Source organism: Eptatretus burgeri, chromosome 7 (assembly GCF_056783735.1).
Source record: "Eptatretus burgeri isolate ZD-2024b chromosome 7, Ebu_testis_v1, whole genome shotgun sequence".
NCBI classification, from domain to species: domain Eukaryota; kingdom Metazoa; phylum Chordata; class Myxini; order Myxiniformes; family Myxinidae; genus Eptatretus; species Eptatretus burgeri.
Window position 1 is genome coordinate 37888580 of NC_140967.1, and position 24833 is coordinate 37913412.

The following is a 24833-nucleotide window of genomic DNA, read 5'->3' on the forward strand; positions in this document are numbered from 1 at the left end:
TTCGTTTTCTCTTTGGGATAAAAATAATAATAATTAATAAAACCACGTACAAAATCATGCTGGAAATATAAACTGGTGATGAGAGGAGTTATTAATAAAGTGCAAACTGTTTGCGGGATGGTGAGGTGGGGGTGAGTCATGGGAATTAAATATTAAGAGGTTGAGGGTAAAAAGATGTTTTTTAAAATAAAAAAAAAAGAAGAAGAAAATAAACATTTTGGAAAACCTACGGATAACATTTTCCATATAACCCGCTTGGGGGTAGAGTATAAGTGGGTGAGATGGGGGGGGGGAGGGTTGTTGAAAACAATACGCACAATCAGAACACGTCACTATACATCCTGTTTGCCACCGCACTCATGCTAGCCAATCCTGTTGGCGCCTGCCCAACACCCACTCACAGACCCCATGTGGAGGCAAACTTTTTGCAAGGACATGAGGTCACACAGAAGGTTTACATTGTGTGTCCACACAGGAAAAGCGTTATTCACAGGTTTGAAAGAAAAATATGCCAAAATTATTGTATTCATCTCATGCAAGAGTGCTTGGATGGGAATACAGAATATTTGTTTGTCTGTTTTATACAACGGCAGGAATCTCATTGCTACGGCTGACAAATCACACCAGATCTGAGAAATTACAGCATGACGTTAAAAATGTAACCACTACATAACAATGACTGCATTCGATGTCAACTTCAATACAGTTACAAAACAACATCCTCTCTTCTGCAAAAATGAGTGTCCAACAATTTGTTTTTAAAACACCACATTTTGACCAGTCGTATTATGTAGAGCAGTCACCCATGAAGTAAACTAACATGGTGGCAGTGGGATAACAACTATACAATATAATGGATCATAAAGTCAATCGAGTTCAATCAAAGGTGCTCTGCTGCCACCCGCTATACACGTGACAACCATCTAACCAGCCTGCAAATCGAGAGGCACGTGTAGGCTGGAAAGATGCCTGCACACGGGCACAACGCACATGCTCCATATGATTATATTGGCTCTAATGAGATGGAAAAGTACAAAGTCAAAACGTCCAACTAAAAAAAGGTGACAAGAGCCTGAGAGCCTTCCACCACTCCTGTAAGGTCCGATTGACTAATATTCATTGCAAACTAGTCTCAAGGACTTATCCAGTGGTTCTGCTTCCTTAACGATGCTCACAACCACTCATTTGTTCCTTCCATTCCCCCACCTGTGGAATGAACTTCCACATTCTCTTCAATCACATACTTCCCTCGAGACGTTCAAGGCAACTGTTCATCCCCATCTCAGATCATCCCCATCCAAGACTTTTTTCTGCCTCTGACAACCCCCATCACCCATCATCACCACCACCCACCACCACCACGCCCAAGCCCAACTCATTCCAGTTTTTCCTTCCTGAGAGTTTGCCTCCATATCCATCCTTTCCACCATGACTGTTTGTCCTCCCCTACTCCCCTCCCCCTCATTCCTCCCCACACCCAATGTTTGTCAAAGTCTCCCTCTATTTTCTCTTCAGAGAATCATTGGCTATCGCTGGTCAGACTGTGCGTCCAACAAGCGGTTACTGAGAGAGACTCAAATGAGAATTATTACCGAAATAGCCCGTGAGCATCAGCTGCGGCTGTGTGGACATGCAGCTTGATTTCATGACCCTGATCTTGCTCACTACATTCTCTCAGCAAGGGAGCCTGGTGAATGGAGGAGGACAATGGGATAACCACATTGCTCATGGTTACACCAGGTTGGTCAGCATCTCAAGGAGATGGAGATGGGCCAGGTATCTGCCTGGGGGGTAGCCAGATAGAGGCCCTTGGAGTACCAACAGAAAGTGGACGACGTACTGCTGCGGCACATGCTCCCATACCTAACCTAACCCTCCAATTTGTCCTTCTACCCTGCCATTGGTGTCCCCCCCCCTCCTTTCGACTGTTCCTTTGGTTCGGTCACGACTTGATCCTTTCAGTGTTCAAGCTCTTCCACGAGAATGGACTTTGTACACAAATAATAGTCGATAAACTCTATATCATAAAAAAGAGCCATGTCTGTCTGTCTGTCTGTCTGTCTGTCATGCTATAATTTGAGTAAGGATCAACGGATTTCAATGAAACCAATGACGGTGGATTCAAGAAACTCCCAGGAAGGTTTGTGATGCAAAAAGAAAAAAAAAAAGAAAAAAAAAAAGAGGAAGGTTTGTATATATACGCATGTTACGAAACTACAAATGCCAACTTGCTACCCCCTCAAACCATCTATCTATATCTCTCTCATATATATATATATATATATATATATATATATATATATATATATATATATATATATATATATATATATATATCTCTCTCTCTCTCTCTCTCTCTCTCTCTCTCTCTCTCTCTCTCTCTCTCTCTCTCTCTCTCTCTCTCTCTCTCTCTCTCTCTCTCTCTCTCTCTCTCTCTCTCTCTCTCTCTCTCTCTCTCTCTCTCTCTCTCTCTCTCTCTCTCCCTCTCCCTACCTCTCCCTCACCCTCCCTCCCTACCTCCCTCACCCTCCCTCCCTACCTCTCCCACCCTCTCTCTCTCCTCTTCCCACCTCCCTCCTTCCCTCTCTCCTCCCACCTCCATCTATCTCCCCCCCCGCCTCTCAATATTCCCATCAGCGAAGTGATGGGTAGTATTTGCGAGTAATAATAATATGCAGCTGTTATTTCATATTTTACATTGTTGTGAGGCTCATAACGAAGCTTGTACATAAAACGCATGCAGGTCAAGGACATAAAGAGATTTTACTGGACTTCTAAACAAATTACAGGGACAATAGTAGACAATAGACAAACACATATATGGTAGATGCGATTTCGAACCCGAGTTCGCTGAATCATAAGCTAGTGGTTAACATAGGGGGAACACAAACATGCCAGCCAAAACGATGCGCTGCTATTTAGCCCATCACTCTTAAGCCATATCTCTACTTCTTTGAACGGCCCCAATTCCTCCCACTTTATAGGGGGGAGTCAGCCAGGGAACGTTTTTGGCACGTCTTTCATGAACTGGCGAGCCAGGCCGGACATTTGACTGAATGTGGGAGAAATATGGAATTTGGTCAGGGTCACAAATTATATTATTTATGTGTCTGTTCGGCAGTGTATCGGTACAGTGTGAGGTTAATGCTTGTACACCTAAGACTCAATACGGAATGCATTGTTTGATGTATACGACTGTGTAAAGTTAGTTGAGCTGAGACATTGATTCCAAAAGTTGATTTGTCTAAAAGGGTAACAAGATATGTTGTTGAAGTTGGTGTTTATAACTTGTGTAGAAAGATTGCAAGGGTGTAAGAGTTTTCCGGTCACTGCAGGATGTGGAATAGCCTCGTAAGCAAGAGCAGTTTGTAAAGGTTGGACTTTTATGAATGTTCTCTCTCTGAGAATATATAAATAGGAAGATGGGTCAACAACGGGAAGAAAAGAGAATAGCCAGTCCAGACTCCAGAGGTGCTTTGTTTTGTGCCGTGCCAAGTCAGAGTTTTACTTTTGGAAAAATAAAGTTTGGAGTGTACCTGCCTGCCAGTGCGGATCCATCGAGTAAAGAACCTTCGAGTTTTGTGACACCCCAGTCGGTGGCAATAACTTGTCGACTTTTCGAGGAAGACTGCAATCGTTAACGTCCACCAGTGACCGACTCTGGGGGACAGGTCCTCTGGCTCAACGTCCTTCTGATCGACAGTGCAAACACTCATGCCTTGCCCTGCATGTCAAACACCAGGGTGATGGTTTACAACTGTGTCGAGATCGGAACCTAGGTGAGACAGCTCAAAAGGGAGTGCGCATACCTCAAAACTATCCTGCCAGCCCCACTGCTATGCCTCACCAACATCCCATCATTTAGTTCACTCAATTAATGTCATCAAAGCATTAAGTTAATCAATTAAATTTTTCATATATATATATATTTAATATACACATTCTATGACACTTCATATCTTGCGAGCAATATATATTTCAAAAATTTATCAAGTCATGCAAAGTCATCAGGGTCACATTTAATATGTATGCAAATTGGCAAATAATTATTAACCTCCTCACCGTGTGCCCCAAGAAAACGATTATAATATTAACGACACATTTTTGACTGGAATCTTGGATTTTGTTATTGAGGCTGTTATTGATGAAAATTTAAGTTCAATAAATCGGAGTTTACTGGGGATCAAACAGAAAACCAAACAGATCAAAAACAAACGCGTTACCAAGTGAGGCATCCTATCATGCTAAGAACTATCCATATTTATTTTACGGAGAACATTCAACTTAAAGTGACCAACGTAATTCCAAACACAACGAGTATTAATGATGTACATTGTTGGACCGTGAACCGTTGTTGTCATCCAATGTGCAACCAACCAGCACCACGAGCATTTTGCTGACTTGCACGCAACATTGGATGGAAGTCGATTTGTCCATTATTAACAAAATTCATTCCGTGGTGTCGGAATGTGCTTGGAGCATCCCTTGTACATAGTGTACAAAACAAACATTCCGTTCACAATGAAAATGATCATCAACATGAGTGTAACTTTGGAGCTGGGACTTGGGATTTAAACACGGTAATATTTTCATGCCACTTGTATTTAGACCATATTCGTTTAATGATAAACTACATTTGTCACACCATACTTCTCATCAAAATAACACTTAATTAACTGGTAACTTAAAGATATTAACGTGGATGGAATGAGGGCTTGGCACCATACTCTCCAGTACATCATTTCCATAATCCGCATACAAAATCAGGGAATAGTGGCACGCATGGTTTGAGTGATATTGCTCTTTGGAAATCATATATCTTGTGCCAACTCTGTAGGCATACCATTTGCGGACTGTCAAACCAACTTCTGCTCATTCATCTCAAGGCTACCACTGCCGAGACACCAGATGTCGACCACCTGGACGTACTATGGGGTCTTGGGAACGAAGCCGTTAAGGCACGCTGAGTGACCACAGAAAATGCGTCTGTAATGCTGGGTGTAGCCATCCGGTCCCAATGAAGAAGAAGAAACCCTATGCCCCACCGTGTTTGGGTCTATTAGGCAAAATAAAAGGAAAAGCAACTTTCATTTCCTGATATCTTTTGTAGAACAGAAAACAGTAAAGAAAACTTGGACAACAAACCGGAGATAAAAATTAGTGTGGTTAAACGCACGCTCGAGCCAATACGTATCCGAAAAGAAGAGGAAGAACCTTACTCACCCACCATGCTTCGTTAGTTTCTCGGCTTTGCCTATTTCATATACCTCCGCCACGTAATACCTGATCCACGAGAACACATCGGGCCCAATACATTTTTGAAATATCATGCTATACATCATTTTTGGCCCCATCTCTCAATGGTGAAGAATCACTTTGAAATTAAATAATTCTCGTATCCAGATCCGCATTCGGATCTTCACCAAAATCAAATTTGTTTGTCGTGATCACACACCCAACATGTCCACCAAGTTTCGTCCGAATCCGTCCACAAATTTTTGAGATATCGTGATATATATAGTTTTTGGCCCTATCTCTCAATGGTGAAAAATCACTGAAAAATTCTCATAGTCAGATCTGGATCAGTGACTTGATATGCAAATCCTCTTCAAATTTCAAACCAATGGGTTAAAAATTGAGCATTTTAGAAATTCCACCTTTGTTGTCGACCTTTTGGTCAATGTTGACCTCAAAAATAATTGGCTGTTTGAATTCAGTCACCTGAAATATAAATTATCTTCAAATTTGAAGTCAATCGGATGAAAATTGAGGATTTCAGAAATCGCACCTGAGTTGTTGACCTTTTGGCTGAGGTTGACCTCAAAATAATTGGTGGTTGGAGTCAGTAAGCTGATATGAAAATCCTTTCAAATTTCTAGTCAATGGGATAAAAATTGAGCATTTTAGAAATTCCACCTTAGTTGTTGACCTTTGGCATCTGTTGGCCTTTTGACCTCAAAAACAACAGGCTTCTTGCTTATGATAAACTCTACCATGTGGTGAAGTTTCGTGAAGATCGGTTTGGAATTGTGACCTGCAAGTGATAAACAGACAGACAGACAGACAGACAGACAGACAGACAGACAGACAGACAGACAGAACAGCAAAATCGATTGACCAATATAATTGAAAAATCTTCGATTTTACAAGTAACAAACGGAGAGAGAGAGGTGAAAACATAACCTCCTTCACCTTCCATGGCGGAGGGAATAAATAACCCGATGTACATACGTGAAGCAAAAACATGTGTACGACTTATGTGCACAAAAAATACATCGTGATTATATACCTGGGATCATTACCTTCGCAAACTTTGTTGCGAAGGTTATGTTTTGATCGGTGTGTATTTATTTATTCATTTGTGAATATGTTTGTTTGTTTGTTATTCGCATAACTCCAAAAGTATTGAACTGAATCGCAGCAAATTTGGTGGGATGATTGGTTATTATCCGAGGACCATTTGATTAGATTTTGGGAGCGATCGGGTCAAAGGTCAAGGTCATGAAAAGGTCAAAATCGTCTTTTTACCATAGTGTGGTCAATTTGTATCCAATTTGCATGCAACTAATGCCAAAATGTTCAGAATTCAATGCCCCATCTTGTGATATGTGACATGACAATGACGTAATAACCCTTATTAGCGGTTGGGAGTCAAAGGTCAGGAGGGGTCACGACATTGCAAAATATGCGGTTTTAGTCATAACACGGTCAATTCTTATCCGATTTGCATGAAACCAACACCAAAATGTTCACTGTTCTGTTCCCCACACTCTAATACCAATTACAAAATTAAGAGTACAAAGGTCAAGGTCGAGGTCATGAAAAGGTCAAAATCGTCATTTTGCCATAGTGCGGTCAATTTTTATCCAATTTGCATGCAACCAATGCCAAAATGTTGTGAATTCAATGCCCAATCTTGTGATATACGATATGACACAATGACGTCATTACCTTTGTTAGCGGTTTGGGTCAAACATCAGGGGGGTCAACGACTTTTATTATCATAACGTGGTCAATTCTTATACAATTTGCATGTAAGAAGATTCAAAATGTTTTGAATTCAATTCCCTATCCTGTGATGTGTAATATTTGACAGTGACTTTATTGGTGAGTTTAAAGCATTGGGGGGGGGGGGGGGGAGTGTGTCACTGAACTTACAAAAAGTGCATACCTTAGTGGCACGTGCATACCTTAGTGGCTTCAAATGTGTCATTCTTATGTGCCATGATGCTTTCGGCTGCTGGTGCAATTTGAAGATATTAAAAAATAAAAGATGTGCACATTTTACAGTTGTAAGGATGCAGGTAATAAAAACGGTTAGCAGGCAAAAACATAGTTCTCTCCATGCAAACCAATGGGACTTTGGCACCAGGAGAGGCATATTTCACAACTTATAATTCTATTTATCGATCGTACTTCAAACCCCTATCGTGCAACTAGCTAATGTCATACGCTCTACATATAGTACACACAGCTGAATTAGTACTTTCAGATGTCATACTTTCTGAAAATGAATGTTTGTTTGTTCACAATAAATAACTTATTTAGAAAAACAGAAACTCGTGTGTGCTAAATGGCCCTAAAATGCCAGAAAATAATTTCTTATAATGTGACCAGTTGTCATCAGATTGACTTGACACCGACACCCAAAATGGTCAGGGAGTTCATACAGAAATTGTACAATGTACGTGAATCAGTGTCAAACAGCAGGAAATTTAATGTTTTTAAGCCATCATAACACATATGAGATGGCAGATGTGGTATGGGATTAAATACCCTCACAATCAACGGTTTCTGGGGGGGGGGGGATGTTGCGTTGGCGAAGGTATGCATTCTACTGAGTGCCCGTTCTTATTCCAATTGTACTGGGCCATGAACTAACACTCAGGCCTCAGGCCTGAGGCCTGCCGATCTGTACTGCTGCATGCAATGGCGGCGCATGATTTTATTAGGGTGGAGTCAGGTCAGCTGTCCAGCCAATGGGTGTAAAGCAGTGCAATGGAGTCAGGGCCGCTGAACACTGACCCACGTATATGTGATATTTTCTAAGTTTAAAAAGGGCATAACTCTGTGAAGATAAAACACCCTGAAACTCAAACTTGTTCTGTAACTTATCATCATAAAGTCATGTACCAAGTTTCAATTGAATATGTTTAAGGGTATGGGGAAATAATTCTGAAAAACCACAGGTGGGCCGGATGGATGGACGGACGGATGGACAGCAAACCAATAGTTCCCTCTGGTGAAACCAGTAGGGGACTAATAAGATATATACAGGGTTTCGTGGTGATGGACGAAATAACACAGGTTTTGGTTGGCCATTTAATGTTCCCTTCTAAACCCCTGGCTCAAGATGCAGAGAGACGAGCAGTTCCGGGGGGAGTCAAGCAGTGCCGGGGGGAGTCGACCAGTGCCGGGGGGAGTCGACCAGTGCCGGGGGGAGTCGACCAGTGCCGGCGGGAGTCGACCAGTGCCGGCGGGAGACCAGCAGTGCCGGCGGGAGACCAGCAGTGCCGGCGGGAGACCAGCAGTGCCGGCGGGAGACCAGCAGTGCCGGCGGGAGACCAGCAGTGCCGGCGGGAGACCAGCAGTGCCGGCGGGAGACCAGCAGTGCCGGCGGGAGACCAGCAGTGCCGGCGGGAGACCAGCAGTGCCGGCGGGAGACCAGCAGTGCCGGCGGGAGACCAGCAGTGCCGGCGGGAGACCAGCAGTGCCGGCGGGAGACCAGCAGTGCCGGCGGGAGACCAGCAGTGCCGGCGGGAGACCAGCAGTGCCGGCGGGAGACCAGCAGTGCCGGCGGGAGACCAGCAGTGCCGGCGGGAGACCAGCAGTGCCGGCGGGAGACCAGCAGTGCCGGCGGGAGACCAGCAGTGCCGGCGGGAGACCAGCAGTGCCGGCGGGAGACCAGCAGTGCCGGCGGGAGACCAGCAGTGCCGGCGGGAGACCAGCAGTGCCGGCGGGAGACCAGCAGTGCCGGCGGGAGACCAGCAGTGCCGGCGGGAGACCAGCAGTGCCGGCGGGAGACCAGCAGTGCCGGAGGGAGACCAGCAGTGCCGGCGGGAGACCAGCAGTGCCGGCGGGAGACCAGCAGTGCCGGAGGGAGACCAGCAGTGCCGGAGGGAGACCAGCAGTGCCGGAGGGAGACCAGCAGTGCCGGAGGGAGACCAGCAGTGCCGGAGGGAGACCAGCAGTGCCGGAGGGAGACCAGCAGTGCCGGAGGGAGACCAGCAGTGCCGGAGGGAGACCAGCAGTGCCGGAGGGAGACCAGCAGTGCCGGAGGGAGACCAGCAGTGCCGGAGGGAGACCAGCAGTGCCGGAGGGAGACCAGCAGTGCCGGCGGGAGACCAGCAGTGCCGGCGGGAGACCAGCAGTGCCGGCGGGAGACCAGCAGTGCCGGCGGGAGACCAGCAGTGCCGGCGGGAGACCAGCAGTGCCGGCGGGAGACCAGCAGTGCCGGCGGGAGACCAGCAGTGCCGGCGGGAGACCAGCAGTGCCGGCGGGAGACCAGCAGTGCCGGCGGGAGACCAGCAGTGCCGGCGGGAGACCAGCAGTGCCGGCGGGAGACCAGCAGTGCCGGCGGGAGACCAGCAGTGCCGGCGGGAGACCAGCAGTGCCGGCGGGAGACCAGCAGTGCCGGCGGGAGACCAGCAGTGCCGGCGGGAGACCAGCAGTGCCGGCGGGAGACCAGCAGTGCCGGCGGGAGACCAGCAGTGCCGGCGGGAGACCAGCAGTGCCGGCGGGAGACCAGCAGTGCCGGCGGGAGACCAGCAGTGCCGGCGGGAGACCAGCAGTGCCGGCGGGAGACCAGCAGTGCCGGCGGGAGACCAGCAGTGCCGGCGGGAGACCAGCAGTGCCGGCGGGAGACCAGCAGTGCCGGCGGGAGACCAGCAGTGCCGGCGGGAGACCAGCAGTGCCGGCGGGAGACCAGCAGTGCCGGCGGGAGACCAGCAGTGCCGGCGGGAGACCAGCAGTGCCGGCGGGAGACCAGCAGTGCCGGCGGGAGACCAGCAGTGCCGGCGGGAGACCAGCAGTGCCGGAGGGAGACCAGCAGTGCCGGAGGGAGACCAGCAGTGCCGGAGGGAGACCAGCAGTGCCGGAGGGAGACCAGCAGTGCCGGAGGGAGACCAGCAGTGCCGGAGGGAGACCAGCAGTGCCGGAGGGAGACCAGCAGTGCCGGAGGGAGACCAGCAGTGCCGGAGGGAGACCAGCAGTGCCGGCGGGAGACCAGCAGTGCCGGCGGGAGACCAGCAGTGCCGGCGGGAGACCAGCAGTGCCGGCGGGAGACCAGCAGTGCCGGCGGGAGACCAGCAGTGCCGGCGGGAGACCAGCAGTGCCGGCGGGAGAGTGCCAGAGGGAGATGAGCACTGCCAGAGGGAGACCAGCAGTGGTGGAGCAAGACGAGCATCATTGCTGAGAGAGAGGCAACAGTATGTCCATAGTTGAATGTCTGGTACGGACTTAAAACTGATGTTCAGAGATAAAGCTGTTTGAAAAGACAGACTTGATTTTGGCAGCAATGGTGAATTTCACTTTGCTTGCAATTGGAAGGAGCTTACTGGCCAATTATAGTTGAGAGGGTTTGTTTTTGCATGCTTTCTTGTGAATAGGAGTGATGTTGGAAGAATTCCAGGCAGACCGGAGGTGGCCAGAGGACAGGCACAAAACAGTTTAAAAACGAGAAGCAAGGGCAGCAGAGCAGGATTTGAGAAAATGGGCACTGATGTCATTTGGGCTGATCGCCAATGAAGACTCAGGCTGGACAGAACTTTCTCTACCTTTCCTGCTCTGAATGAGACAGAGTCAATGAGGCAGATGATTTGAGGGGGGGAATGTGCGGTCAGAATGGGGTGGGTTGGGTACACAATATTTAGTTGCAAACATTGAGTTTAGGCCATTCGAATGAATATATAGTACTTGGTGTTTTCCATTGTTGACTTATGTCCTTGTTACCTCCGCTATCTGCAATGGATGGAGGTTATGTTTTCATTCTTGTCTGTTTGTTTATGTGCAGGATATCTTAAAACGTTGTGGATGGATTTGGATAAAATTTGGTGGGCCGGGTGGGTATGTGACAAGGAAGAATTGATTCGATTTTGGTGAAGATCTAGATCCGGATACGAGATTAAAAAATTGTTAAGTGATTCTTCACCATTGAGAGATGGAGCCAAAAATGAGATAGAGCATGATATTTCAAAAAGTTTTGGACAGATTATGACAAAACTTGGTAAATGAGTTGGGTGGGTAACAAGAACATGCCGATTAGATCTTGGAAAGGTCCGGATCCTGATCCGGTGTTTCCGTGGGATACAAGACGTAAACTGTTCAGCCGAGCGGATGTATGCGCTCAACCAAGTGCCCGTTCAGTTATTCCTGTCAATGTATATTGATGTCTTTTAATGTCTTTGTTCTGCATGTGATTTATGTACATTCCACTCCATGAGTCTCAGATCACTCATAAAACAACAAATATTTGTATTTTTTTTTTGACATGTTCACATTTGCATGTGCAGTAGTTGAACTGGAGAGTTCATTCATATGTATGCATGTATTCATAGTGGACTGATGACTGTCAATTATGACTGTGTCAATTATGACTTCAACCAACGGGTCTGCCCATTTTCTGGTGGATAGAGGGGTGGTGGCGGCACAGTTGTGCCATTCTCACATAGTCCCATGTGGTTTAGTGCAGGGAATCAAACTTGGCCAAGTTGCCGATACCTCACCTACTCTATTCGAAAGACAAGGTGGGATATTTAATGTTCACCAACTAAGGCTATCAGATGGATTCTCAAATTATGATCCATCTATTCGAAAGTACACTGTCAATGATGCAACACCCTGCCTGTGAAGCACAAGTCCAGCAGTTTATAGTCAGACAAAGAATCAAACCCAGATTTCCAGATTATGCAGATTCCAGATTATGCAAACAAATTCCAGATTATGCAGCTCAAAGGTAAGTGTGCTTATCGCTGCATCATCATGTAAAACAACTGTAGAGTGAGAATGCCTTGTAATGGAGAGTTAGGTTTGAATCATATTTTGCATCGAGTTCAATGAGTTTTTTTTGTTTCATGAAATTCCCTCCATTTACACCTTAGCTCAAGTAGGAAATAAATGCCCATTGTTATTGTATGGAACCAAAATGGAATCCTTGCAGGTGAGGTACAGCAGTTGAAGCTCGAGTTGAGCAAGTATGCATATTCTGTTTGAACGACAACTGGCAATGAGGTTTACACCACCAACGTGGAGTTGTGCTGTGCTCAAGTATTGTACTTCGTAACAATTAATAATGTGAATGTGTATGTAATCTAAGAAAAGAGACATCATTTGAAAGGACGCACGTGCATCGGATTTGAGAAGATGAGCGTTAAAAATAACAACATCGGTAAATTCACGTCCGAGAAGTGGTTGAGGACATGTTCGATACTGGTTCTGTTTTTTACAACTAAAATGATCGCCAGTCAGCCATCTTTGTTCGAATTACGAAACAAAATGATGCGCTTTTGTGTACCGTCATGTGTTATCTCTGTGCCAAGTACGAATAAAATTGGCCGACATGTCCAAGATATGGTTGCGGACGCACGCACACACACACGGTCCAAGATATGGTTGCGGACGCACGCACACACAGACACAAAAATCGAGACCAAACACACAAGCCCCCGTTTTGGACTAAGTCCAACGGGGGCTAATAACTCGAAGCAGAAAGTTAATCCGTTTTCACACACAAAAAAAAAAAAATCCAAGTGTTCCCAAAACAATGAAAGAGGTCCTTGTGATGCATGAATACATGTATATGCTCAACAAAACTTCAGCATTCCTCTGTCAACGTCATTCATTCGTTTAAAGGAAAATAAACACCAATGTGAAACAACAGATTTCTACAAGATATCTGTTAAGTGCACAAATAAATGTGCTTACCGTCACAAAAGCCAAAATTTCTTCATCGGTGAGGTTGTACGAAGGGTTGCTCTTCTGCAAGTCAGTGCTGGAAAAACAAAAAAAAGAATAGCAGATATTGCTCAAGGTGAAGTAAAAGTCACGTGACTGCAGCTTGGTCGTCTTGATTTTAAAAACAAACATCATTTATTTTCAACCACCAAGATCAAGCTTGGGCCTGTGACGTCATTCAAATCGCTCCGTCAAGTGGTAATACATTTGACAAGAATGTAATTCCTGGAATGTCGGGAAATCATCCCCAAAATAAACAGCCATTCAAAAAGTATTAAAAAAAAGACAAATTACACCAAAATCGTTTGATTTTGCTCCCTACTGGCTGAGTAACTGCATCAAGTGCAGATTGGGCTGTTTGGATCTGGGGATAATGTCAAATTGAGGAAATTTAAGAGAAAATGAAGGGAAGGAAAGAGGATACAAAAGAGAAACAAAAGTATGGGAGAGTGAAGATTGGGCGATAATGTATTAAAAAAAAAAAGTGTGAAGGAGATAGGAGTACGAGGATGCACGTTGTGGTGGCGGGTGGGGGGAGCTGGGGGGCACAATATTTCACCATTTTGTCGATGTAATAAATGAATAGCCAATTTTGAATCAGATTATTATATTTGGAGGTTTGGATGTCTGTAAAAAAAATAATAATAATAAAAAACAACAAATGTGGCCATTAAATAAAATAATTAAAATTATAATGTTTCAGTTTTTTAGACTTATAGCCAGATAACCAAGGAGGTTTCCTCGGGAAGGGTAGATGGAGGCGAAATGGAGATATTTTCATCATGGCTAAACTCCATCTTGCAAGTCAAATCAAGGCATTTGCTCTATTCAATACTCGGATTTCCGAATGACGTGACCGACTGAATTAATTACCTCATTCGTTGAGTGGTTGTGAAATGAACAAAAATAGAGACGGGGAGGTTATTAAACAATTAATTACTTCCTCAAACAATTGCAATCTACATCGCTCCAAGAGCTGTTGGTAGTCACAAAACGGGAGTCTTCTTTGGATGTAGAATCCCTTAAACCTAAGCAATGGACATCTGGTTCAGATTTCAATGGGCGGTGATCTAGAGGCCACAAAACTGCGCGCGCACAAAGCCTGACATGCCAAAATTGTGACAAAAAAACTTTGACATATTAACGATTCAAACAGATCACAAGGATATGAAGAAGCTAGCCATGCTCCTTAACCATATGTTAGAGCACTTAGAGAGTGGGATACAAATGTGACACAACAAAGAGCATCTATTCCCCACTGTTCAAGCGTTTTTGTTTTCACTCAGTAGCAATCCTTTAGATTTAGTCCACTCCCTCCCCAAAATCAAAACCAGGCAAAGTAACACTTTAAAGGCAACTTTCAGATATTCTGTGTTCAAGCTCAACAGAGCCGCCCTTTCATTCCCCTCTTTTTGTCTCTGCCGTCTTGCCTGTCCCTCTGCGTGTCTGCTCTTTGACCACCCTTACATGTCTGTCACTCAAATATTCCCGCTCCCGTTATCTAAAAGTCAGCCTTCGTACCTGTCTCTCACTTTGCCTCCATGATCATTATTGGGATGAAATATATATATATATATATATATATATATATATATATATATATATATATATATATATATATATATATATATATATATATATATATATATATATATATATATATATATATATATATATAGGTCAATGAAGGCGCTACCAGAATTACCAATGCATAATGTAAATCAGAATAGGGCCTCGAGTTCAGTGGAAACAAACACTTGCATGATACAATGTCTTTTGCATTTTGTAAAAGAGACAAAATTCCAAAAACTCCTTTGGTATTCAACACATCCAAACACCATTCCAGAAGAATGGTTCAGAAACAAAGAATGAGTGACAGCATCTACCTCGGGGTCGCCCGTTTAGGTTACACAATAAGCACGGATCTCCCTCCTACTCATTCCTACCTGCTGTCTGGCTGTGCCAGCATTTACGTTGGACAGGATCCATCCCCAAGAGGCAAAGAATATAAAGAAAGGAGAAGGATATAAGTCGCCACTCAAGTGCAAACAAGCCAAAACACCGCTGCAAGTCTTCAATATAAAGTACGATGGGAAATTCCAGCAAGGCACACATCCACCACTCCAAATGAAATTTAAGAAACTTCACACCAGGAAGGAGTATTGCATCTCAATTTCAAACGGATCAGCGAGCATTTCCAGAAGAAAGCAAAGGTAGGTCATACTATTAATTCCAGGACTTGCATTAATTGAAATGTTTGAGTGCTTTTCTTTGAATAGCTTTCGCATGTGCAATATAAAATAAATTTGGGATGGCATGTTTTTAGTCGTGAACAGGCATGCGAGCAATCGGTTCCAATTTGCATGCTCGGCAGAGTTGAATTTGAACAAAAAATTCCATCCCGGTACAGTGCCAACAGTTGTTGCATCAGGGGTACACATTTGCTTGAGTGGCATGTCAAGTTGGCCAGTCTTCTCACCAATCAAAAGGCTATGACAATGCATTTTGTAAGACTATGTTTGTTGCCATATACAGACAGATAATCGACAAAAGAAATGGAAACACAAACAGAATGTCATTAGTCAGGTGTTGGGCCACCACTTACATCCAGGACAGCATGGATATGAAGTGGCATGGAGTCAACAAATGTCTGGAACTGTTCTACAGGAATGTGGCACCATTCTTCCACAAGAATCCTCCAATTCATGTCTGCTTGATTGAGGCAGAAACTGCTGCCAAAGGCATCTCTCCAGACAGTTCCACAAATGTTCCATGGGATTGAGGTCCAGCGATCCATGACTGGATAGGCGTCTCACAACTTCTCAGTAACTGATTGCATGTCCTGCAGAATCTCACCCAAGAACTTGACCATGAGTTTGGACCTAGACACCTCTTCCTCATCACTGCCTGCATCCTCCTCCTCCTCCTCAGAAGCCTTGGTAATGGCTCCCAACTCCTCATCGGTGAGCTCCTCAGCATGTGAGGTTATAAGAGCATCTAACTCCTCAGGCTCCATGTCGTCGAAGCATCCCGGACGTGGTTGACCAACTTAGTGCTCAGTACAGCGTTCGCTGCAACACTTTCTTGGATCGCATTCTCGTTCTTCCGTATGTAGTGAACTGTGAATTTGTTTACTCAATCATGTCTGTCCACAGAAGCCACACTCTGCCCTCTCGACAGTTGGTCCAGCAGATCCACTCTGTGACTCAGGCTCATCACTTTCTTCTGCGTCTTCACAGTCAACACTTCTCTGGCACTGGTCTTGTGCTTGGGAGTCATGTTTCATCAATGAGCAAATGAGCGGAACGAGAGGCAAAGCACCGGTCAAAGGCAGAAGGACGAGAAGAATGATTGAGACCCAGGACACGCTGCATACATGCTGCGGGAATTGTGGGTAGTTGTGGGAGGGGCAAGTAATCTGCCTATTGTTTGCGGGGGATGTTGCTGGATGGAACGTTTTACCAGATGTACTCAGCCGAGGTCTGGGGGTAGATGTGGTGAAGCATTCTAATTATGCAAGTGTTCATGCTAACATTTTACTCAGCAGGTGCCAGATGTGGTGAAACATATTAATATGTAACTTGTGAGGGGGGGGGGGTGGTGAAATCCTCCACAGCTCAGCTCGTAATATATTCGGTGAAGAATTTTAATTACTTATGCAACAAAATGCTAACATTTTACATTTTAATTGTGTAACTCCATAATATCAAGGCAGGTCGCATTTTGTAAACCACGAATATGCAGGGTCCGCGAATATCAAATCCCCAAATAGCAGAGTCTGACAGTATTGTTATGTTTGTGGAGTCGATGGAGGAATTTCATAGCAAAGGTAGGATTGTGCAAGATAGCACGGTCCGTGGATGAGCAGGAGACATCTCGATGTAATACAGTAGAATAAACTATCACCTTAAGATTGTCATGTGTCACTGTACGGGAGACAGTGCTGTGTTAATTAGGTAGGGTTTAAGGCTAATTGCTCCCAGTATGTGATTGCCCCCGTGCCGTTTTCCTATGTTTTTGCATTTACAAAGCTAGCTATAAAAAGGAAGCCGCTTTAACAACAACAAAAAGATATCCATGCCCTGAGGCTTGGGATTGGTCAGTGTGATGTGAGAGGAGGGGGGGGGGACATGATCAGAGAGCAGGAGGAAATAGTTGGGTGAGGTACGAGGGAGACAAAAAAAGGGTCTCGCTCACTGGCTTCTCCCGGCGACACACCGAGGAAGGCAGTGCTGTTCTCGTGTTCGTGCTGTGTGAATTTGCCCGCGTGTTGGAGCAAGACGTTGGCCATTACTGTTCGGCTGAGTCGCGAAGTTGTACGTTTCTGAGGAGAGGAGAAGAGAATAAGAGCGTGCCTCGTGGCCATATCTCAGGGCCTCAGAAATCGTCCCTTCATATGGTCAAGGAGAAAGGCGGCGACCACTTGCGGCGAGTGGACCTGGTATAAGAGAGGAGCAGGGTCGGCACATTTGTTCGTAAGAAACTGCACAAATGCTTGTGGGCCCTTAACAAAGGAGGACCACCCACGTGAATTACCACTCACGTTTCCCGCCAAAAGAGCGGCTTGGCACCATTTTCGGGTGACGTTTCCCACGCATGTCGATGTGGTTCAATCTCCAAACTCCTCAAAGATCATCTCTGGACACCCAGCTTAGTGCCAGAATAAAGAAAGGGATTCTTTTGTTTTATCTTTCCGCTTTTCTGTATGTGTGTGGAAGCGTCTCAAAATAGCTATAGTTTACCTCATGTTATTATTATTACACCAATTTATTTCCATTATAAACATTTGATTTATGTTCATTAAACCCCATTAATTAAGATTGCTTATGTCTGTCTATTCGTTGTGGGTTTGAGTAAAACCCATGTGCATCCATCTGTTACGCCTCCTTGCCGCCCTCCATCCCGAGCTCGCTATAATTTCCAAGGATCATGTGTTCGCTTCCAAGGTAGAACTGTTCGGCTATCCATCCAGGTCGGTCTTAACCGGCTTGGACATGACAGTATACATAAATATAAATTTATTGACTCCTCCCATGCCCTTCCAGCCAAAGGAGCTGCATAAAGCAAACATGAAAGGCTACGCTAGGTAAGCCCTTTGCTGTTTCAAACCCTTCTCAGAGTTCCTCCACAGTTGTAATGACTTTCACAAATAATATACACATGAGAATCCAAATGCTGCACATGCCCTCAACTGCTGGACCAGTTTCATCACTTGTTGGTGAATCAAAGACAGCACAGACAGAAAGATGCACCACTGAGGCTCGCAAGCATTACCACGTGTAAATGTCAAAAGCAGTCAACACGTCAATGAAAAAACAGACACTCACATGCGAAGGCAGGAATAACCAATTAGCTCTCACCTCATCAATTGAACCCAGGTGGCTGGGATATATATATATATATATATATATATATATATATATATATATATATATATATATATATATATATATATATATATATATATATATATATATATATATATATATATGGAGTGTCAAAGGAAGATGTGGAGGATAGAGCGAAATGGAGACTGTTGATCCGCTGTGGCGACCCCTAACAGGAGCAGCCGAAAGAAGAATATATATATATATATATATATATATATATATATATATATATATATATATATATATATATATATATATATATATATATATATGCAGTAATGCACTGCTTAACGACGGGGACACGTTCTGAGAAATGCGTCATGAGCGATTTTGTCATTGTGCGAACATCATAGAGTGTACTTACACAAGCCGAGATGGTATAGCCTATTGCTCCGAGGCTACAAACCTGTACAGCATGTTACTGTACTGAATACTGTCAGCAATTGCAACACAATGGTAAGTATTTGTGTATATAAACATATAAAAGGTTCAGTAAAAATATGGTATAAAAGATAAAAAAAAATGGTACACCTGTAAAGGGCACTTCCCATGAATGGAGCTTGCAGGACTGGAAGTGAGTCAGTGAGTGAGTCAGTGAGTGAGTGGTGAGTGAATGTGAAGGCCTAGGACATTACTGTACACTACTGTAGATTTTATAAACACTACATTTAGGCGATACTAAATTTATTTAAAAAAAAAATTATTTCTTCAATAATAAATTAACCTTAGCTTACTGTAACTTTTGTTCTTTATAAACTTTTTGATGAATGCTTAGGCCTTAGTTATTTTATAACTTGGTTTACACAGTTCTTCAGCTGAAATGTAGGGTCGGTAGGTCGAAATATAAATATAAATATAATTTCAATATTTAGAAATTATATATTTTAATGATTTTTTTTTGGATGTTCCATGGAAAAGGCAAGGGTAGATGGGGGGGGGGGGAAATAAATATAAATCCCAGACCAGGAGGATCTAAGAAAACATTGAAGATGGAAAACCATTCAAATGCAGGATGCCCATGTTCACTGTATCATCTGATGTGAAAAACAATAAAGAAGGATTAAAACTTGTTTTTACAATATAGTCTAGCATGTTTTTCTTATAGAAACTTGTTGGATCATCAAACAAATGGAAACAATGCTGAGAAAATTACTGTCCAAGTCGTAGATGTGTGCGTGCACACCGGTGCATAGTGCTGGATACGATTTTTTAAAAAGGTGTCTACTAGGAGTCAACACGCTCAAAACGGTCAATCAGAGCAATAACCAGCTCTTACTTTTCAGCGGGCATCTGGTCGTACCGTCTCGCCATCCCCATGAGCACATCAAAGGCTGATTTCTGGTCCGTTGAAGGCTGAATATCAGCATCTCGCAGGGAAACTTTGACGTACTTGGCACTGAAATCTTTCAATACGAACAGTGGTGTGTAACTTTTGATGGAAACAAAATTGGCACGATCGAGAGTAGCCTGCGAATCATCCCTGCTGCTGCACTGAATTGATGCAATAGTTCGGCCAGAATATTCGTCGTCAACATGTTGTGTGATTAAATCACCAATACAGTCACTCAAATTTATACCGCTGGCATACTTAACAATCACTTTTTCCCCAGAAACCACAGTCAATCTGAACCACGCTGGCCACTGCTCAGACGCCATGACCGAAGACTACTGCACAGTTTGGTTAAAGGTGACACATCATTTTGGTACGCGCGCGAAATTATATTTTGAAAATAAATGCCGACGTTTACATTTCGGGTTTTGAAACTTGTGCACCTTCAGCGGAAAATTTATAAATATAAAAGGCTAAAAATGTGTTTGATATTTATGTTTCATATCGGCAAATATACCGTCGGCGAATCTGTACACCAAGTTATAAAATAACTAAGGCCTTAGGGGCCATGATGAACAAAACAACAAGAGATTAAATCAAGCACACGGAAAAATGATGCAATCAAGAGACACGGTAAACACGAGATGTATGAGGGGGCTGCGTAACACGGCATACTGTTTTACAGTAAACATTTTTTTTTATAAGTAGAAAGAGTACACTCTAAAATAACGATAAAAAGTACAGTATAGTAAATACATAAACCAGTAACTTAGTTGTTTATCATTATCAAGTATTATGTACTGTACAAAAACTATGTGCTCTACTGTACTTTTATACAACTGGCAGCGGTACGACATCACCAGGTGATAGGAATTTTTCAGCTCCATTATAATCCTGTGGGATCACCATTGTATATGCGATCCGTCGTAATGCGGTGCATGACTGTACATATATATATATATACATACATACATATACACATATACATGTATATATTTATACTACTTCCAGCCTCTTCTAGCTGAAGAAGCTGCATAAAGCAGCCATGAAAGGCTACGCAAGGTAAGCCCTTTGCTGTTTCATGCCCTTCCCAGAGTTCCTCCACAGCTGTATAAACATTTCACAGCTGTAAAGACATATACTTGTTACGTGGAAGAGGGTGGGGAGGAGAATCCATAGCTACAATGGTTAGTGTAGAATGGTCTGCGTGTTTCACATACGTTAGATTGCCACGAAACAGGGATCTGTCAGAGAAAGTCGTTTGTTACATGTGATGCTGAGGAGGCAACATATGTAATTTATATACAAGATAGATTCATAATGCATGCAAATCCTCTTGTTTTTCGTTGGGGCTAGGTGTGGACTTTCCATCACAGAGGCACAAATGTCACTTGTGCAACTAGGCCGATTACTATCTCTCTGGCCAGTGTGTGCCAGCCGTGGCAGCACAGTGGACTGTGGAGTCTGAACATAAAGATGTACATTTATTTTCATTGGGGCCACTCCCGTGGGCAAGACCCCAGAGAACTCTGTCCAGCAGAGAACCAAGGGAGGCTTGTGTGAAAGGAGGATGGAGACCTCGCTTGGAGGAGGAAGCCTCATGTGAAAGGAGCACAAACAAGTGGTTCACGGAGTTTCGTGACGGAGACATTGACTGCAACTTTATCATTGTGGAATCGACCCAAGCTGGGATTACCCTGTATTTTTGGAGGGCCTGGAGGAAGAAGACAGAGGGCAGACCCTAACCCTCTGTCTAAAAAGGACAAAGAGGGCCACGAGATTTGGTTGAGGAGCTACTCACCGCTAACTGCTCGTGGCTGGGTCACTTTATCGTGCTCTAAGCTTTCTTCATCTTCGGGGCTACCCATCGCAAGCTCTGCTCATTACTGGCTGTCGTCTGGAACCCGGTTTCTTAAAATGGGCTGCAGAGTTCTACGTCCACCCTGCGCATCATTGAGAAGAAAAGGGAAGTCCCACCTGCATTGTTGGCTTGTACAAGTGTGATCTCTGGTGCATAGTGGGTTTGGTTTTGTGTTTTATTTATCTTTCTTGTATACAAGTTTGCATATTACCATTCTCCTCGATGTGTCTTTTGACTCGCTTGATTTGTCCCGATTATGATGGCGTGTTTTCGACTCTGTTCTCTGTACTTTGCTTTTCAAATAAACCCTTCAAAAGGTAAGAAAACATGTTTCAGCCATCTGCTTTCCATGTGTGTTTGCCATCGATTTTGGCTCATTTGAGCAAACTTGGGGAATGGTAAAGTGGAGTAATAACTGCACGCAGTGCATTGAAAGACCGTTTTGAACATCCCTCAGGACAAAAGGTCCCGGCTCTGCGGAATCCTGTATTAATGGTTACTCAGACTTGACAATAAATACATGTGTATGTATAAATGCATATGCACATATACACGATGAAAGGACCGCCAGGAAGAGATTTGCATATTTCATGGGCCGGTCACGTACGTGTGGTGGCCTCATTCTTTGCAGACATGTTTACGGACTGTGTACCTGGATGTTTCCATTTTTTGTCCACCATCTGCAGGTGCTCCTCAGATAAAATAGTGTCTGCAGTACCCAATCAACCAATGGGGCCACACCAACCTTGCATAATTAACAGAAAACGGCTTATTGGCAAAATGAACAGCTCATTGATTAAAGTCAAGCCCATAACTTTAGACCTACCAGCCTGCTTCCAATCATCAGCAATGTCTTGGAATCCATCATCACAGCTGAACATCATGTATTCCATTTTCTCTAACGGCGTCATCTCAGATCATTAATTTGGATTCAGACAAGGTCACTTACCTTGGACATATTGCTTCTACTCTGCCAAAAATGGATGGAGGCCCTCAATGTCAGACATGAGATCAGGGCCATTTCTCTGGACATATCTCTAGCATTAGATACAGTCTGGCACCATGCCTTGCTCTCCAAACTCTATTTCTGGTATTCAAGGCCAACTCCACACATAGCTTCCTGACTTCCACAACTCTCAAAGCCAAAACAATGCTCTCAATGAGATCCTCTCATCTTCTCTCCCTGTCAAGGTTGGAGTGGCCGAAGGCAATGTTCTGGGCCCAATCCTATTCCTAATCTTCATCAACGATCTCTGCCTCTCAGGAAAATCCTATTTATCTCTTTGCTGATAACTCCACCCTTTCATGTGACATCCGCCATCCTTCAGATAGGCAGGTATCTGCCCGTAGACCTCAACAGACTCAATAGTAGGTCAAAAACTTGCAATATGTCTTTCAATGTGGACAAATCTCACACTCTCACTATTTCTCTGAAAGGACAATCTGCCAAACCTTTCCATCTACTTTCTTACCAATCCTCTTGAAGAAGTTGAGTCACTCAAACCTTTGGGCCTCACTATAATCAGCCCTGATCTTTCTTGAGCAAACCACAATTCTTAGATGGTTTACAAAGCCAACCGCTGAATGGGCATCTTCCGTTGTGCTTCCTTGACACATGTAAACTCTCATCCACCTCCAAGGCCTTCATCCACAGATTGATGGAATACTCCTCTACCCTTTGTGCTAACACCCTTGCCTCACACCATGCTCAGCTTGATGCTGTGTGAAACAAGGCCTTCAAGATCAATGGAATCTCCCATGATAAAGCAGAGTCGATGGGCCTATCACTTTCACATCACAGAGAGATTGGTGGTCATTCTGTCTTCCACCACCTCTTTTCAAGTCTTACACCCTCTGCTCTTTCCATGCTCCCTCCCCCTGCCCCCCACCCAGATTTCTGCAGGGTGCATTCAGTCTTCCAGCAACCCCCTTCTGGTGAAACTCGCAAAATCCAGAATCACTGCTCACCTCCACCCATTCATTACTCTTTTTCCTGCCTGTGGAACCAACTTCCACATTCTCTTTAATCTGATTCTTCCCTCAAGGGCTTCAAGACAGATGTTAACCACCATCTCAGATCATCCCCCATTAAAACCATTAACTTTTCTACCCCCGTGAACCCCTTCCAAAATCCACCTCTTTCCAAGTTTCCAAGTTTTCCTTCCTCAGTTTGTAGTTGTATCCATATTGTTGTCCACCTTGCGTGTGCTCCCCTTGCCCTCATTCTTCCCCACATCCCTTATATCTCTAAGTCTCCCTCTATTTTGTCCCTCATCCCTGCTGTTGGTGTGTTTTCCCCTCTATTTAAAGTTTTCTTTTTCTTCTGTTATATCCTGACCCGTTTTTATGTGCTACCTCCTCCATGAGCATCAACTTAATTGTATACAAAAAAGAAAACATTGGCGTTTTACTCTGCTGCTCTGAGTTATATTCCCAAGGCCATTTAATGCATGGGTGGGAGCAGGGGGGGAGGGGGAGCATGGAAAGAGCAGAGGGTCTAAGACTTGAAAAGAGGTGGTAGCTTTCTCATTTACTCTCGCTTGTGGACTTCAAAGACCAATGTGACTACGTTACAAGAGATGGCATTGCACAAATATCACACACTTTAGTGGGAGATTGAGGGAAGGAGGGGGTTTAACATCTGGTCTATCCTCAAGGTTAGCATGCTATCTTAATGATGAAACAAGACAGGAAAAAAGATCAATCTTGACATATTATGTTCGATTGAGATCAAAACAAGTCAGCGAACTCCACCACTACGAGTGTGACCTGAACATTGGCATTCTTCCGTTCAATATCATGGTACAACCGACTCGTAATGAAATTGTTGCTCTATTAGAAATATAACGTGTGACATGTTGTTTCTCTGGATTGATTGCCCATCTATAATTAGCGAAATAGCAATTGGCAAATAAAAACTAGCTTTTGAACACAATGCTCTGTGTCCATGACACCACAAAATTATCATATTAATTTAATGATATCGATCAACACGCCAACAATGTAGTCATGACTTCACGTTAGATAAAATGTAATTATTGCTCAAGTTATTTTATTTTATTTTTTCAAATCAAGCAACTAATCAAACTAATGGGTTTTTTTTAGGATTGGGGGGGGGAGGGGGATGTGACCATGAAGATGCTTGGTGTTCCCATCGTGCTCAGGATGCTGGAATTCTCGGTTACGATCACATATGTAGTACTATGTCGATCTTTCCATTGTGTAATGATCTTGTAATTCATGCAAAAGTACAATGATGTCTCGTAAAGACACCAAGATCACTAAAGTAATAATTATGAGG

At 44.0% G+C, this 24833-nt stretch overlaps 1 protein-coding gene across 2 annotated transcripts in view; it reads right to left on the reverse strand.

Annotated features, from left to right (window-relative positions):
- TTC27 (tetratricopeptide repeat domain 27) overlaps nucleotides 1-24833 on the reverse strand; it is a 134244-nt gene that overhangs the window by 63341 nt on the left and 46070 nt on the right. For both annotated transcript variants that reach the window (XM_085888074.1, XM_085888073.1), the window contains one exon: nucleotides 12922-12988. In XM_085888074.1, coding sequence (XP_085744200.1) covers nucleotides 12922-12988 — 67 coding nt within the window. The remainder of the gene's footprint in view (nucleotides 1-12921; nucleotides 12989-24833) is intronic.